This window comes from Hippopotamus amphibius, chromosome 10 (assembly GCF_030028045.1).
Source record: "Hippopotamus amphibius kiboko isolate mHipAmp2 chromosome 10, mHipAmp2.hap2, whole genome shotgun sequence".
In the NCBI taxonomy this organism is placed as follows: Eukaryota; Metazoa; Chordata; class Mammalia; order Artiodactyla; family Hippopotamidae; genus Hippopotamus; species Hippopotamus amphibius.
Genome location: NC_080195.1, coordinates 51,881,570 through 51,894,665, shown reverse-complemented (window position 1 = coordinate 51,894,665; position 13,096 = coordinate 51,881,570). Strand labels below are relative to the sequence as shown.

At 46.8% G+C, this 13,096-nt stretch overlaps 1 protein-coding gene across 1 annotated transcript in view; it reads right to left on the bottom strand.

The window, feature by feature from the left end:
- Positions 1 to 13,096, bottom strand: part of FSTL1 (follistatin like 1) — a 47,583-nt gene that overhangs the window by 6,454 nt on the left and 28,033 nt on the right. The window contains exons 3-9 of the mRNA XM_057697160.1: positions 10,175 to 10,279; positions 7,896 to 8,025; positions 7,023 to 7,055; positions 5,587 to 5,717; positions 2,060 to 2,178; positions 605 to 717; positions 178 to 288 (exon numbers count right to left, since the gene is read on the bottom strand). Coding sequence (XP_057553143.1) covers positions 178 to 288; positions 605 to 717; positions 2,060 to 2,178; positions 5,587 to 5,717; positions 7,023 to 7,055; positions 7,896 to 8,025; positions 10,175 to 10,279 — 742 coding nt within the window. The remainder of the gene's footprint in view (positions 1 to 177; positions 289 to 604; positions 718 to 2,059; positions 2,179 to 5,586; positions 5,718 to 7,022; positions 7,056 to 7,895; positions 8,026 to 10,174; positions 10,280 to 13,096) is intronic.

Genomic DNA, 13,096 nt, shown 5'->3' with positions numbered 1-13,096 from the left:
CCCCTGAGAGCTCTGACATTACAAGTTTGAGCCGGTCTCTTGCTCCCCAGTTTCCTTGCTGGGACCCAGACACTGCACTCTTCCCTGTCACCCCCACCCTGACTTCTCTCATGGCAATTTCACAAAGGACGCTCTCTCCCTGCTGTCCCTTCTTTCTGCGAGAGGTGCGCAGCTCACCATCACAGGTCATGGCTGTGCAGACCCAGTTTCCGCAGGCACACACGCAGCGGTTACAGTCCACCTCGGTCTCAGCTCCATCAGCGTACGTTTCGTCCTCCAGGGCACACTCTGGGGACCAGAAATAAGGGGCAACAGTTGAGGGTGAGAGTGGAACAGGACGTCTTGGCCATACTATGTGCACCTTACCCCTTTCCCAGACAAGACCTGCTCATCCCTCAGAGGCCCGTATCAGAAAAAACACCACCATCAAACTGAAGAGTTTTCGACCTGAACCTCAGCATGGACATGACAGGCTGGGGCCCAGTCTAGAATCGGGGAAGGGAATTTTCTTAGCAAGCTCTAGAGAGTTCCACCATCCCCTCTATCGCTCCCCCTCCAAATGCCTCCACTCCCTACAACCCCCTGTGTGTTAGGTTAGGCATACTCTTCTCTGGAGGGTTGAAGGATGGGTTGAGGCACTTGAGGAACTCTTGGAAGCTGAGTTTCCAGTCGGCATTTTCATCAGACAGTTCAATGAGAGCATCAACACAGAGTCCTCTGAAACGAAACACAGGAGAAATGTGTCAGCAGGACCTCAGCTTCACTCCTGAAGAAAGGAATTAAGCATCAGGATCACACAGACCTCGACCTCCACAGGCGCCAAGGGGACTGTTTAAAGAGAAAGTTTCTACACTGACCTCCTACAACCATCACGCATCCCGACTCCTGGAAGCATCCAACCTTTGGTTTATTACATGGGATGTCAGGTCACTCAAGCTGTTCAAACGATATGCCCAAGATGCCTAAAGGTTCCTGGATGGTTTTGTCCACTTTGATTGACAAATATTTCACCACTGCATACCATCCACTAGCAATTGTCTCTCCCCATGCTATAAGTGTCAAGTCAACCCAACTAGAAAAATCAAACAGAAGTGGTAGGAAGAGATGATATGAAATGAATGTGTGATTTGGAAGAATATAAGTTGAAGCAAGTATCACCACTATCACCCTTCTACACAGAGATCTCTCAGACAAGTTTTCTAGAACTCTGGCTCCCTCCTTCTCCACTTGGCCTGATTTGAGTCCTGGATCAATCACTTACAACCCAAATGGCCTTGGGCTAGTTATTCAACCTTCCTACACCTGTTTCCTCATCTGTGAAATGGGAGCATGGAGCCCTCCCTCACTGGGATGTTATGAGGATCAAATGTTGAACCTGTAAGATGTTACCTCATTGCAGGTGATCAAAATAAGAAGGATTTACAGATATTATACTTTAAGGCCACGGGCTATTATTAAGAAAGAATTCTAGAATCTGGACTTCATGCCTGGAAGTCTTTTGAACAAATAGGTGCTTTTCCTATTTTTAATTCTTACCAATATACTGGAAGCACACCAAAAGTTTCTTAGGGGTTAATTTTTATTAATATTTACTCTGGCATAACACCAGAAAAGGAGAGGAGCATGCTCACATGTGTAACAATTAGAGCTCTCTGCATGAAATAGCACTGATTATCTTAAAATCAGAACTAAAGCTATTTTAGACCTATCATTAAAAAGAATATTAAAGTCATTCCTTAAGAAAAGTAACCATTAAAACATCACCCACAATACTCAGAAACAACTTTGGTCGGATGTGATCATTTATTTTAAAATTACAGTCTTCTATTCCTTGCAAGTTCCGGCCAAACACAGTAACTACTTGATCAGATATCAGTGGTGCTCATTGTGTCAGTGCATAATATTCACAGAGAGACCAGGACAGAATCTGTATTTTGCTTTTTGCTTCACACTGACTTTGACACTGGTGGCTTCTTTGCTGGTAGGAAGGGGTTCAAATCCCTTCTCTTATCAAATCTCCCCTCGTGGACCTCTCCCTGACCCCCTCAACTCCACTCACCTAAGTAGCTTGTTGTTCTCCTGGTCTGCATAGGTGGTGATATTGATGGCGGTTTCATTTTGCTCCACGAATTTCAGAAATTCACTGGAGTCCAAGCGAGAGTCACCATTATCAAAGTTCTACAAAGGGGATGAAGAGATCTTTCAAAAACGTTTTGTAAAACCCCAGTTCGATCATTCTTCCGTTCAGCTTGACCCATCTCTGGTTCATCTTTGTCTTGACACAGTCCAACCCTGCTCTGCCCTTCAAGCAAAAAAGGCTCGAAGCCCTGGGGTACCCAGAGAAGGCACCTGAGCCCCAAGATGAGAGTATGAAAGTGTCTGGGCAGAGGCCACTGAGGAGGGCCTTTCAATCGCAGACTGCTCAGGAGGGCAGCCTGAACACAGGCCTGCACTGTCCAAGGAGCCTGGTGTGCTTGTGAGGTCTCTGTGGCCCCATCCCCGACACTGTCCTCCAGACATTCTTGAATTCACTCCACCACACCATGTTCTCAAACCCTAATGATCATGGGACAACAAACTTGTGAATCAGAATCTGTGTTGGAGCCCAGGATGTGTACTTCTAACAAGCTGCTTGGGAACAATGATGCAGGTGACCCTCAGAGCTCACTCTGGGAATCATAGGACCATTTCTTGCTGCTTGATTCCCAGCCTCACTGGCCTGCTCTCAGTGCTTACCTCTCACACTGGTACCCCTAGCTGACCTCATCAGTGAGAAGTCAAAGGCGAAGACCCTTGCATGGTATGTGCATCGATAACCTGCCAGTGGAGGTGGTGCAAGCCCCCTACCCCTCTGCCCTGCGCTGCAGGCCCTGCTCTAAAAGATGCAGCCTGTCCTCATGACCGAGCTCACATCCCATGAACGCAAGGCAAGAGTGTAGTGAGTTCAGCATTGTCCTCCCTTCGGCAAGATGCTGAACTGAGACCTTAGCTTCCTGGGACGGTTCAGGATGCCCAGGCCCTAGCTGCAGGAGGAGGGGCAATTTCAAGGCTCCGATCAAATTCCAAGTTGGATACTGCCGCTCTCCTGAACAGTTCTAGCAGAAAAAAAATTTTTTTTTCAAAATTCTTTCCCTAGGCTGCCTCATACTGCTACCCTGGGAAATAATCAGCACCCCCATGTTACTCTCAAGTTGGCTCCCCAGATGGTGGAAGGGATTCTGGAAGAAAAGTCTGTCTAGGTTTCCAGGTAGAAGGGAAAGATACTGCTACTGACTTGCCTTGTATGACTGTCACGTGTCATGTGTATTCCACTTGAAGGTTGTAAATCCTTCCGTGGTATGTATGACAGGTATGTATAAAACAACTCTGTAGGCCCTTGCTTAATACCTATTTGTCATTCTCACCCTAATTCCTAGGAAAAGGTCTCAGATGTTCTCTCATCACTATACTTTTACCCTGGCTCCAATTTAAGCCACCAGGAATGCAGGGTGTGTGTGTGTGTGCCACGGTCATAAAAGGTTCTTTCTACCTGGTCTTCCCCTCTTCACTCTGCTATGCTTTTGTCTAAAAATTGTGACTGAATCACCAGTTGAGATGGGAGTCTGATTCTGGTCTTATCCAAATTCCAATTAGATTTGTTCTGCAACTAATTGTGATGTAAGGAATGCCAACTGGGCTGGAGGGCAATTCACTGGTTCAGAAACAGTCTCTGTGAGATACAGATCTCTCAGCAACAGGCAGCTGTCTGCCTCGTGGGAGGAAGCCTCCCTTTGAAGATTGCACCATATGGTTCTTTGATAAACATCCAACAGTAGATAGTGACAGCCCTGTTCTCTCAGAGGACACTGGGAAGAGCAAGCTTAGTGTTTGTCAGTCATGAAATGAGCAAGCTTGCTTGGTTAGCATGAGCATGCCCTAGAGAAAACCTACGTTCTCAAGGGGCCTTGCAGTTTTTAGATGGGAGCCTGTTAGAGAAAGTTACTGCCAGAGGAGGTGGAGATGTGTGAAGCGGGGTGTGGGGCCCTGGTCCTTGAGAATCAAATTAATAGCAGCTGCCAGTGATGCCCAAAGCAGGCTGCCCTCAAGGGGCCACCATGAACAGCTACAAGGTCCCAAGAGGTCTCCTGGAAAGAATGCCCTCGGCCCCATGGCTCCTGTGCTATAATGACCATGGCAAAGTCACTGTTCACGACAGACCCAACAGGTGTTGTTCACTTGGCTTTCGAAAAATCATTTAAGTTACTTTCTGCTCCTGCCCGACTCTCCTGGCTCAGCAAAACATGTTTTTCTATAGACAAGGAACCATGCCTGCCTCCAGGGCTCCCTAAGGTGGGAGTGGTTGAGACAGAGGACAGAGTGAGGGGGCTGTGCTTTCTCTTCTCAAACACTTGGAATCCAGACAGACTTACTTCCTGCCACACAGAGAAACTTCTACCTAAAGACAATAACACAAATGAAGTGCTAAATGACCAATAGACTATTTCAATCCCAACCCAATATTTCTCCATCTGTTGGGGTCCATGATGTCAGTTAAAAAAGAGGAACCTGCAGACTCAGCTGGTGTTGACCACATTTAGTGGCCACAGAGCTGCCAAGAGACCCCTCATGTGTGGAGGCTGCTCCTGAGTCTGAGCTGGTCAGGCCTGGGACACCCCCTGGAGGCACGGGTGGGCGTCTGGGGATGAGCCCCTGAGGGCAACTACCCAGAGATGTGTGTCTGTACGTGATGGGGGCTTTTGCGGCTACGCGGGAATGTGGGCGCCAGAACACATGTGTCTGTGTGTAGGATGTCTCTGTGTGGTACGCTCATCCCTCTATATGGGGGGTGTGTGTGTCTGTGTTTCTGTGTGTGGTATGTTTATCTGAGTGTGATGTATTGATACATGTGTGTGTCCACGTTCTTATCAATCAGCTGGAAGAGTGCCTTAACTGCTTCTTCTAACAACGGTCTCAATCCCTCTGAAAGATCTCCATGTCATGGCAACGCTACCCATTACTAAACACGATTTCCTCCCTTGTTTTCTTTTTTGAAAGCAGCATCTCTCCTCCCTCCAACTGGAACAATCTGTCTCTTCAACTGAACATGATGGGAACAGCAATATCCAGGTTCATGAAGAATTCTGGACCCATGAAATACCAGTCCATTTACTCTCCTCAGATGAAGAGAAACTCTGCAGGCCACGGATGGTCAAGTTCAAGACAGAGAAAAGCCAAACCAGGTGCGAAAGAGGCTGAAGTGGCCTGGGTCTGGGTATCAGCAGCCAGCCCTACAAGGTGTCCTAGGTAGGAGGGCGATAGAGCCTGGCCACATTTCTCACGGGCAGGCTCTCCAAGACCTCTGTGGCTTTGGCTGCCCAAAGGGAGCAGCCCACGTGTGTTAGATCCCAAAGGCTTGACTCCTGGACCCCCCCTGATGAGGCTGGTCCGGCGGCATTGCCACGGCTCCACGGAATGATCTGTGAGGAAACTCAGGGACTCTACACAGGTTTGCATTTTCTTGGGGTCCGGGAAGATGTGATCAGGCAACGGGAGAGGAAGTCTCCCTTTCTCTGGGCTGAAAGGTCTTTGAATCCAACTCTGGATTACCTTAAAGTATTTGTCTAGGATCTCACTGTAGTTGCTGCCCTTAGAGAACCAGCCATCTGGAACGATCTCCGCTTCCAGCCACTGGATGATGCGACGACGGAGCTCATCACGGTTGGACTGATAGCAAACAACTGCAGGAGGGGGGAGGGGGGTCAGCGGAGTGGTGAGGATCCCAGTGTCACCAGCACCCCTACACGGGGGGCTCAGTGCCCAGGGATCCGCTGTGTCACCTCGCTGAATGGTCACAGCAATCCAAGGAAACAGAATTATCACACAGAGGAGTCAATGCAGGGCAGGCACTGGAAAGTATCTACCCCAGGATTCAAGCTCACGTCTCTCAAAAATTTGTAACGATTGAGAATGCCGAAACAGAGATTACGTGGCTTAGGTGAGAAAAAAAAAGGACATTTTCATGAACTTTAGGAAGCTGAGGGGAAAAAAAAAAATCAATCAATCAATCAAGCAATCAACAGAATAGCTCTCTTGGCTCAAAAATGAGCTAAAATAATACATAAATAAGTGAGAACATTATAATTCTTGACGCCACAGGATTTCTGATTCTTTCCATACAGCTTTCCCCTCTCTCCCACTTAAAAACGTCTCCCACTTAACCTTTTATCCTTTATGATACACAACAGAAAATGAGGTCAAGGAGGGGCACACTGAAGCTCTGCTCTGGACAGCTGTTAGTTGTAAGCCACAGGGCAACAACAGGTTGGGCTGAAAGTCCAGCGGATAGCGAAGCAGAGAAGGGAAAGCCTTGCAAAAGGCAAGTCCTGGAAGGCAACATACGTTGGGATGTGAAAAGGGCGCTGAAGCAGGGAAATGAAACTGTGGGCACTTTTCCCCCCTCTGCCACTTCCAAGCTGTGTGACTCAGGGAAATTCACTTAACCTCTCTGAGCCTCAATTTCCTCATCTATAAGGCGATTATAGTAAGAGCTACTTCACAAGACCATCGTGAGGATCTAAGGAAAACTGTATGCTAAAGGAGTCTGTAACTATCAATCATGACAAAATTTTAATCTGTATTCACAGAAAATCATGGAAGGAGTCTTACTGACATTTCCAATCATTCCCTTTCAAAAAGAGTTGTGCCTTCTGATTCTGCTTGTCCTGTGACACCCGCAGGTCTCAGACAGTGTTGAAGGAGGGACCCTGAGGCTTTCCCGTCCTTGCAGTTCAATCATTACTCAGCAAAAATGGAAAACACAGCCAACATTCTGACCCAACCAGCTGCTTCCAATGGCAAGCACAAAAAATGCAGTTTTGCAGCTTTTCTGGGCCGTGCTGAGGAGCGACCAGTTCTGGGTCACAAGTTCTGACACACTGAAGATCTCGTGAGCTTTGGCAGGGATTGTGGAACGTGGAATTTCTGTCATGAAAAGAATTTCCTCCTAAGATTCGCACTGTAGGAAAAACAGGCACTCAACTCACCAGGGCTGGCAGATGGACGTACAGATTTCTTCTCTGCAAGACAGAAAAAGAAAAATGCATAATGCAACGCAAAGAAAAAAGAAATTTCTCTGTATTGCTATGATTAAAACTGCCCACATGAAGGGGACCGCTGATCATCTTTTCATCATCTTGTCTTGCGTCCTTGTATCCTTCCCTTTCAGGTCCCAAGTATGGGGCTCTCTTCTTTTCTGATTTGTTCAACATTTTGAGGGCACTGAGGTGTCCTCCTGATCTCACACCTCCTGTGTTAGCTTGAGGGGTAGGGGGCTGCTGGGACTTTGAGAACTCACACGGAATCATTACAGACAAGGAAATGAAGTAAAGACCAACACGTGGGAAACGGCTTCTTGTTTCTCCAAGGAAGTTCAAGGCTGGCCAGGAGGCTGATGCCTAATTAGAAACAAGCTTGGGACCCCCTCCCTCTTACCCTAACAGTAATGGTGTGAGTGTGAATTAGAGGAAATATAATATTATCAGGGCTGAGAGGTGCCCACTTTTAAAAAGCACAGGATATGTGAAACTTACTTGCTTGCTAAAAAGACAGAGAATCCATTTAAATACTACTGTGTTATGGACTGCGGATGCGGCTCCCTATTCACTCCCCATCTCCAGACAGCGCTGGAGGCCGCCTTGGGAATCTGACGCAGGAAGCACAGGGTAGAGGCTGGGTGACCCAGGGCAAACCCTGCAGGCTCGTGAGCACCAAGGGGGTGCCTCTCCGAGCAACTGGGTGGTTTCCACAGCTTTGGGCGCTGTGCTCAGGGTGGCAAGGACTCCAGGGAGCCAGGCCACACTGCTCCACTCCCTGGCTCCCAGCTGGGGCTGCGATGTGGTGACGGGAGCACTCTTTACCTTTGCAGTGTCCATCATAATCCACCTGGATTTTGGATCCCGTGAGACAGGCATCTCTGTGCAGCTCACAGTGGTTGAGGTAGGTCTTGCCGTTGCTACCACACACAGGCCTCTTGTGAGGTTTGCATTGCTGAAACAGACCACGGAGGATGTCGGCGCAGTTAAGGCTGCGTGTGTGTGTGTGTGCACATCCACACACACCCACGGAGCCATCTTGTGAGGGGAGTCCCCACCAGCAGAGAGGACCTCTATCCTGCCAGGACCCAGGGCGCCTCGGCTCTGGCATCAGGGACCCTACCCCGTTCAGTGTTGGAGGGACCACATCACCCTGCAGCCCCTCATGGTGCTCTGGGCTGATCCCTGCCCGGGTCATCTCTTCTATTCAGCGAAAAGAAATAAACCCCCTACCCCAACCCTGTGAGATTAGCAGGAAGGGCATGTTATTAGAAGTCAGGAATCTGGATTATCTGTCACTTTATCACTTTGTAGAAAGTCACTCCCTATCTCTGGATGGTCTAAGATCCCTTAAAATTTCAACATTCTATGATACAAAGCAGCCAGAGCTGAGAGCTGGGGATGTGGAGAGATTGGAAGGCAGGCAAACACACAGCCTTCCACCCCCGTCATCCCAGTTCCTCAGTTATTCCCAGGTCTAGCTATAAGAATCTTTGCTCTCTGGCTTTGTTTAGTATTTTGTTTTTCTCCTAATCTCACAACAGTTGTTGTGAGGCATGGGGTGGGGGTGCCTGGGTCTTTGTGAAGTACTACAAAGGATCATTCTGGACTGGGAAATGGACGAACGTTCACTTGGCAACTCGAATCTACTTTGGCTACTTAAAGTGCCATGGTGACAGGCAAGCTCAGTTTCTTTAGACTTCTGTGGTTTTTGAAAGGGGTAAGGGGGAAGCAAGTTCTGCTCAGATCTAATAAAGGTACCAAAGCAAAAAGAGAGTAGCTGCGGTAAAAGAACACAGAACCCTGGAACTGGAAAGTAGCCCAACCTTTCCAATTTATAGATCAGAAAACCAAAGCCCAGAAAGACAAACTTCACTTAACCAATACTTATCATTGGGTTCTTACCACGTGCTGGACCCTATGCAAAGCCAAACATGGTCTGTTTTTATGGCAACAAGTGGCAACTAATTTGTTTAAAATCACACAATGATATGTGGCCGAGCTGAGGCTAGATGCCAGGTTTCTGTACACTGAATGGTCACACGGTAGCAGGGTACACGACTAGTGAGGACCTCCCAGAGTCCCCAGCAGATCTGGTTTGCAGGTTTCTGAGTTGAGGGACTTCCTTTCTGGGACAATGGGTCAGGATCCTTCACCTGGGGACTAAGGCGAGTGTATTCACTTGTAGGATTACAGATGAATTTCCAGTCTTGGGTTCGTTTGACAGAAAGGGGAAAAAAGGGCACACATCCAGGCTATTTATGTTTGCCAAGAGCGAGAATCCTGCCTACAAAAGAAGTATTTCTCAAAAGGTCATTTTGTTTTTTAAATTTCATTAAAAACAAAACCAAACCTGAAAAATCTGCATTCTACCTAGTATTTAAAAATGTGCGTATCCTTGGACCTGGCATGCCCCAGTGTGACTCAATCCTACAGAAATTAAGCCAGCAGCATGTAATAACATTTGCACAAAGATGTCATTGTTTGTAGTGGTAAACAACCCATGAAACAACCTAAATGTCCATCTATGAGAAAATGATTACATAAATCTGGTTCTTGTATATCACTAAATATTATTGCACTATTAAAAAATGAGTCATAACTATATGTGCTGATCTAGAGGGTTGTTGTTATATATTAATGAGTACAAGATGCAAGTTGCATATATCTGTATCTGTCTATATTATGATCCCATTTTTGTATAAAATAGGGAGAAACCCTATATGTTTATAGTTGCATGTGGAACAAATATACACCAAACTGTTAACACTGGTTGTTTCAGACTAATGGGATTTGAGGGTTATGGGGAAGATTATTAATTATGTTTGCATAAATGTCTGTACTACTTGACTCATACAAAGCAATTGTTAATTTTGTAATTTAAAAATCTTATAAAGCTAAACCTTTTTTAAAAGGAAAACTATCCCTACATTCACAAATGATTTTTAACCCCTGAGATAAAAATTTCACTTCTTTCAGACAGACAAGGCATGTTTTTATAAAAAGAACAAGATCATCGGCACTGCTCTGCAGACTGGCAGCTCCAGCGAGGTAACCACACTGGCCTTGGCCACTGTTCTCTGGCTCCCGCCCTCAGGACTTACCTCGATGCAGAGGCAGGTGGGCTCTCCCTTCTCTGTGACTGCACATTCTCGGCCAGCTCCACAAAACACATTGGCACAGATCTTGGATTTGCTCCTTGGTTCCTCCTAAAACATAAAATCATCAAGGAAACCCTGTCACTGAAATGAGCCCATCTCCGGATGGGCCACTGGTGGTGATTATCTCTCAGGCTCGGGCTGTGGTCTAGAGTTGAGGCTTCAGGTGCTGAAGGGTCCTAAACAGCCAGACGTTCTCCCCAGCAGCCAGATTTCCTGAGCCCTCTTCCTGACTGGCTGGGCAGGCAGTCACCACGGCCTCCAGGCTCCCGCCCGCTGGGGTAGCATTGGCCGTGGAAGAACCCACAAAGAGGGCAGAGGCTGGGATGGGGTCATGGGGCTGGCTACAGCAAAGGTGGGGGATGGAACCTAAGATTCCATCCTTTAGGCCATGTCTGCTGTGTCGTGCAGAGAACTCACACCCACAAAGCTTGTAACTGTAAAATTCTTATAGTTGGTAAGTGTTTTATACCCAAAAATAGGTCAAAGAGAGCAATAAACAAAGTGGATGTTGAGAGCTGAGAAGCTGTGCCCAACCTAGCTGGTCTGCTGCCACCAGGAGGCTGCTCTGCAAACTCCAGGTTATTTTCTCTCTCAGCCCACTTGCTGGTCATGCAGGGCTCCCATTGGTCTAGAAACCGTTGCCATGCTCACATTTCATTGGTTCACAGGCTGTTGCTAAACTCATTCTTTTTTGGATGTTGCTAAGGAGAATTCAATAAAGCTGGCAGGGAGCAAAGAAAAGAGGAAGTAATTCCGAGCTGACTGGGGATACTGGAGAGCTGTTGTTTCCTAAACCAGGAGTGGAGATAAAATCGAGTATATTCTCCAGGCAGGGCCTTGTTGGAAACTGCCTGGGAATGGCAAGCAGCTCTAAAAGTGAAGAGGAAAAGGTTATTTATTGCTGACCAGTGTAAAAAAAAAAAAAACTCAGATAAGACCACCTTCTCCTCTCCACCTTCATGAAACAACATGCTGAGGGCTACAGACAAACATACACCCCCAGTGAGTGTGTCACATGTGTAAAAGACACACTAGTGCAAGATGCTCAGACACATGCCTACACTCAAAGACACACCAGCCGACAGTCCCACAAGCCTGTACCACTCACTAGCTGTACGTCCGTATTGAGTCATTTTAATTCTCTGAGCCTTGGTTTCTTCACCTGTAACATAGGGGTAAATACCTGCCCTCCTTTGTGAAGATGAAATGAGATAATATATTTGGAATTGCATCATAAACTGTGAAGCAAGCTGCCTGTTAAGTATTATTCATGTTAATGCTTATAAAGCTTCCTGCAGAATAACCTGCGGCATTTACAGAGCCTCTTTTTACCTTATGTTTGTTTTTAGTGAATATTAAAAATAAAAGCTTTTACTGATAGGTTGAATTCAACCCAAGTCATTTTTCAGGAATAATTATCAAAAATTCATTTGAAGAAACCGATACTCTTCCTTAAAATATAATGACTAATATTTGAATAGTACTATTAAAATTTACAGCGTTTTCATACACACAATTTCATCTTACTGTGGACAACCCTGCAAAAACACACGTATTATTAGTCACATTTTATAGATGAGGAAACTGAAGACGGGAAGGTCAAGTAACTTGCCCAAGGTCCCACCGCTAAAAATGAGAAGCTACGATTCCAACCTAGATCTTCAGACAATAGATGACTAAGCTCCCATTTATAAATGCCTGGCAGCCGGCTAAGTGATTTTCATTATATACCATCTTATTTAAGCTCTACACCACCATAAGCCAGACACCATAACTAAACCCATTTTACAGATAAGCGAACTGAGCCTTAAGAGGCTAAATACATAGAAAGTGGCAGAGCCAGGATTCTGCCCGACCAAGGGGAAAACTACCCTTTTATATTTGATTTATTTGCATATCATCTAGAAGACTGAAGGCTAAGGAAGTTATGATGGGGACTCGATTTGTGTAATGAGCAAATGTCGGGAGAACGTGCTCACGAGTATGACAGAGTTAGCTCTGACTTCCAACTTCCACCTCTGCTCCTTATTTGCCATGGTTGTGGGCAAGGTACTCTCTTTGCACCTCAGTTTCTAGGGTGTAAAAGGTGAACTCTAATCCCTATGAGGACCGTGGGAGGGTTCTATGAGATGTGCTACATGCAGCAGAGTACCTGCCGCACAACAGAAACTGGCAATTATTACGGTGGGCAACTGATTTTCAGACAATTTTCCCACTGAGAGGCAGTCAAGATCACCTTGGGCTGTCAAGTCCCCACCCATCCTTCTCTACCCTGAATGATAATACTGAGAGCAGCACCGACTGCATGGAAAAAACCAAGGGCCTGACGACCCTGTTATCCGGTTTGAAGACCACAGAGAAACGCTGGTTACACAAGCATTCCCCTTTGCAGGTGGCACATCTGTCAATAGGTGGCAATCTCTCTCTTTGTCTCACGGAGCTCAGAGCCGCAGTGCAGAAGCGCCGCTTTGGCTTCAGCAGCTCCTCCCAGCTGTCCTCCCACCGAGATGTGGTGAAGGGGGAGGGAGAACAGGCGGGTGCCCCGCGGGCATCAGGACACCAAGAAACAGGGATTTGCTGACTTGGGGAGAAACGTCTAACCTGAAGCCCTCATAGCACCCCAGCTCCCCAATTCTGCCCATTCACAGGCATGCTACAATGTAGAAATCAGTAAAGAAGAAAATTTCTGTGTCATTGAAAGCCCTTCTCCAAGCCCTGTCTTCTCTGGGAGCAGGGATGGCAGGAGCATCCCTGAGGCTCCTGAAAAGTTCCTTAGGGTGGTAGGTGGTCTTCCCCACCTGCTGAGTGACTGATTTTGAGTGGGGGAGAACGTGCTGAGGGGGGATAAACACAGCATGGTCACAT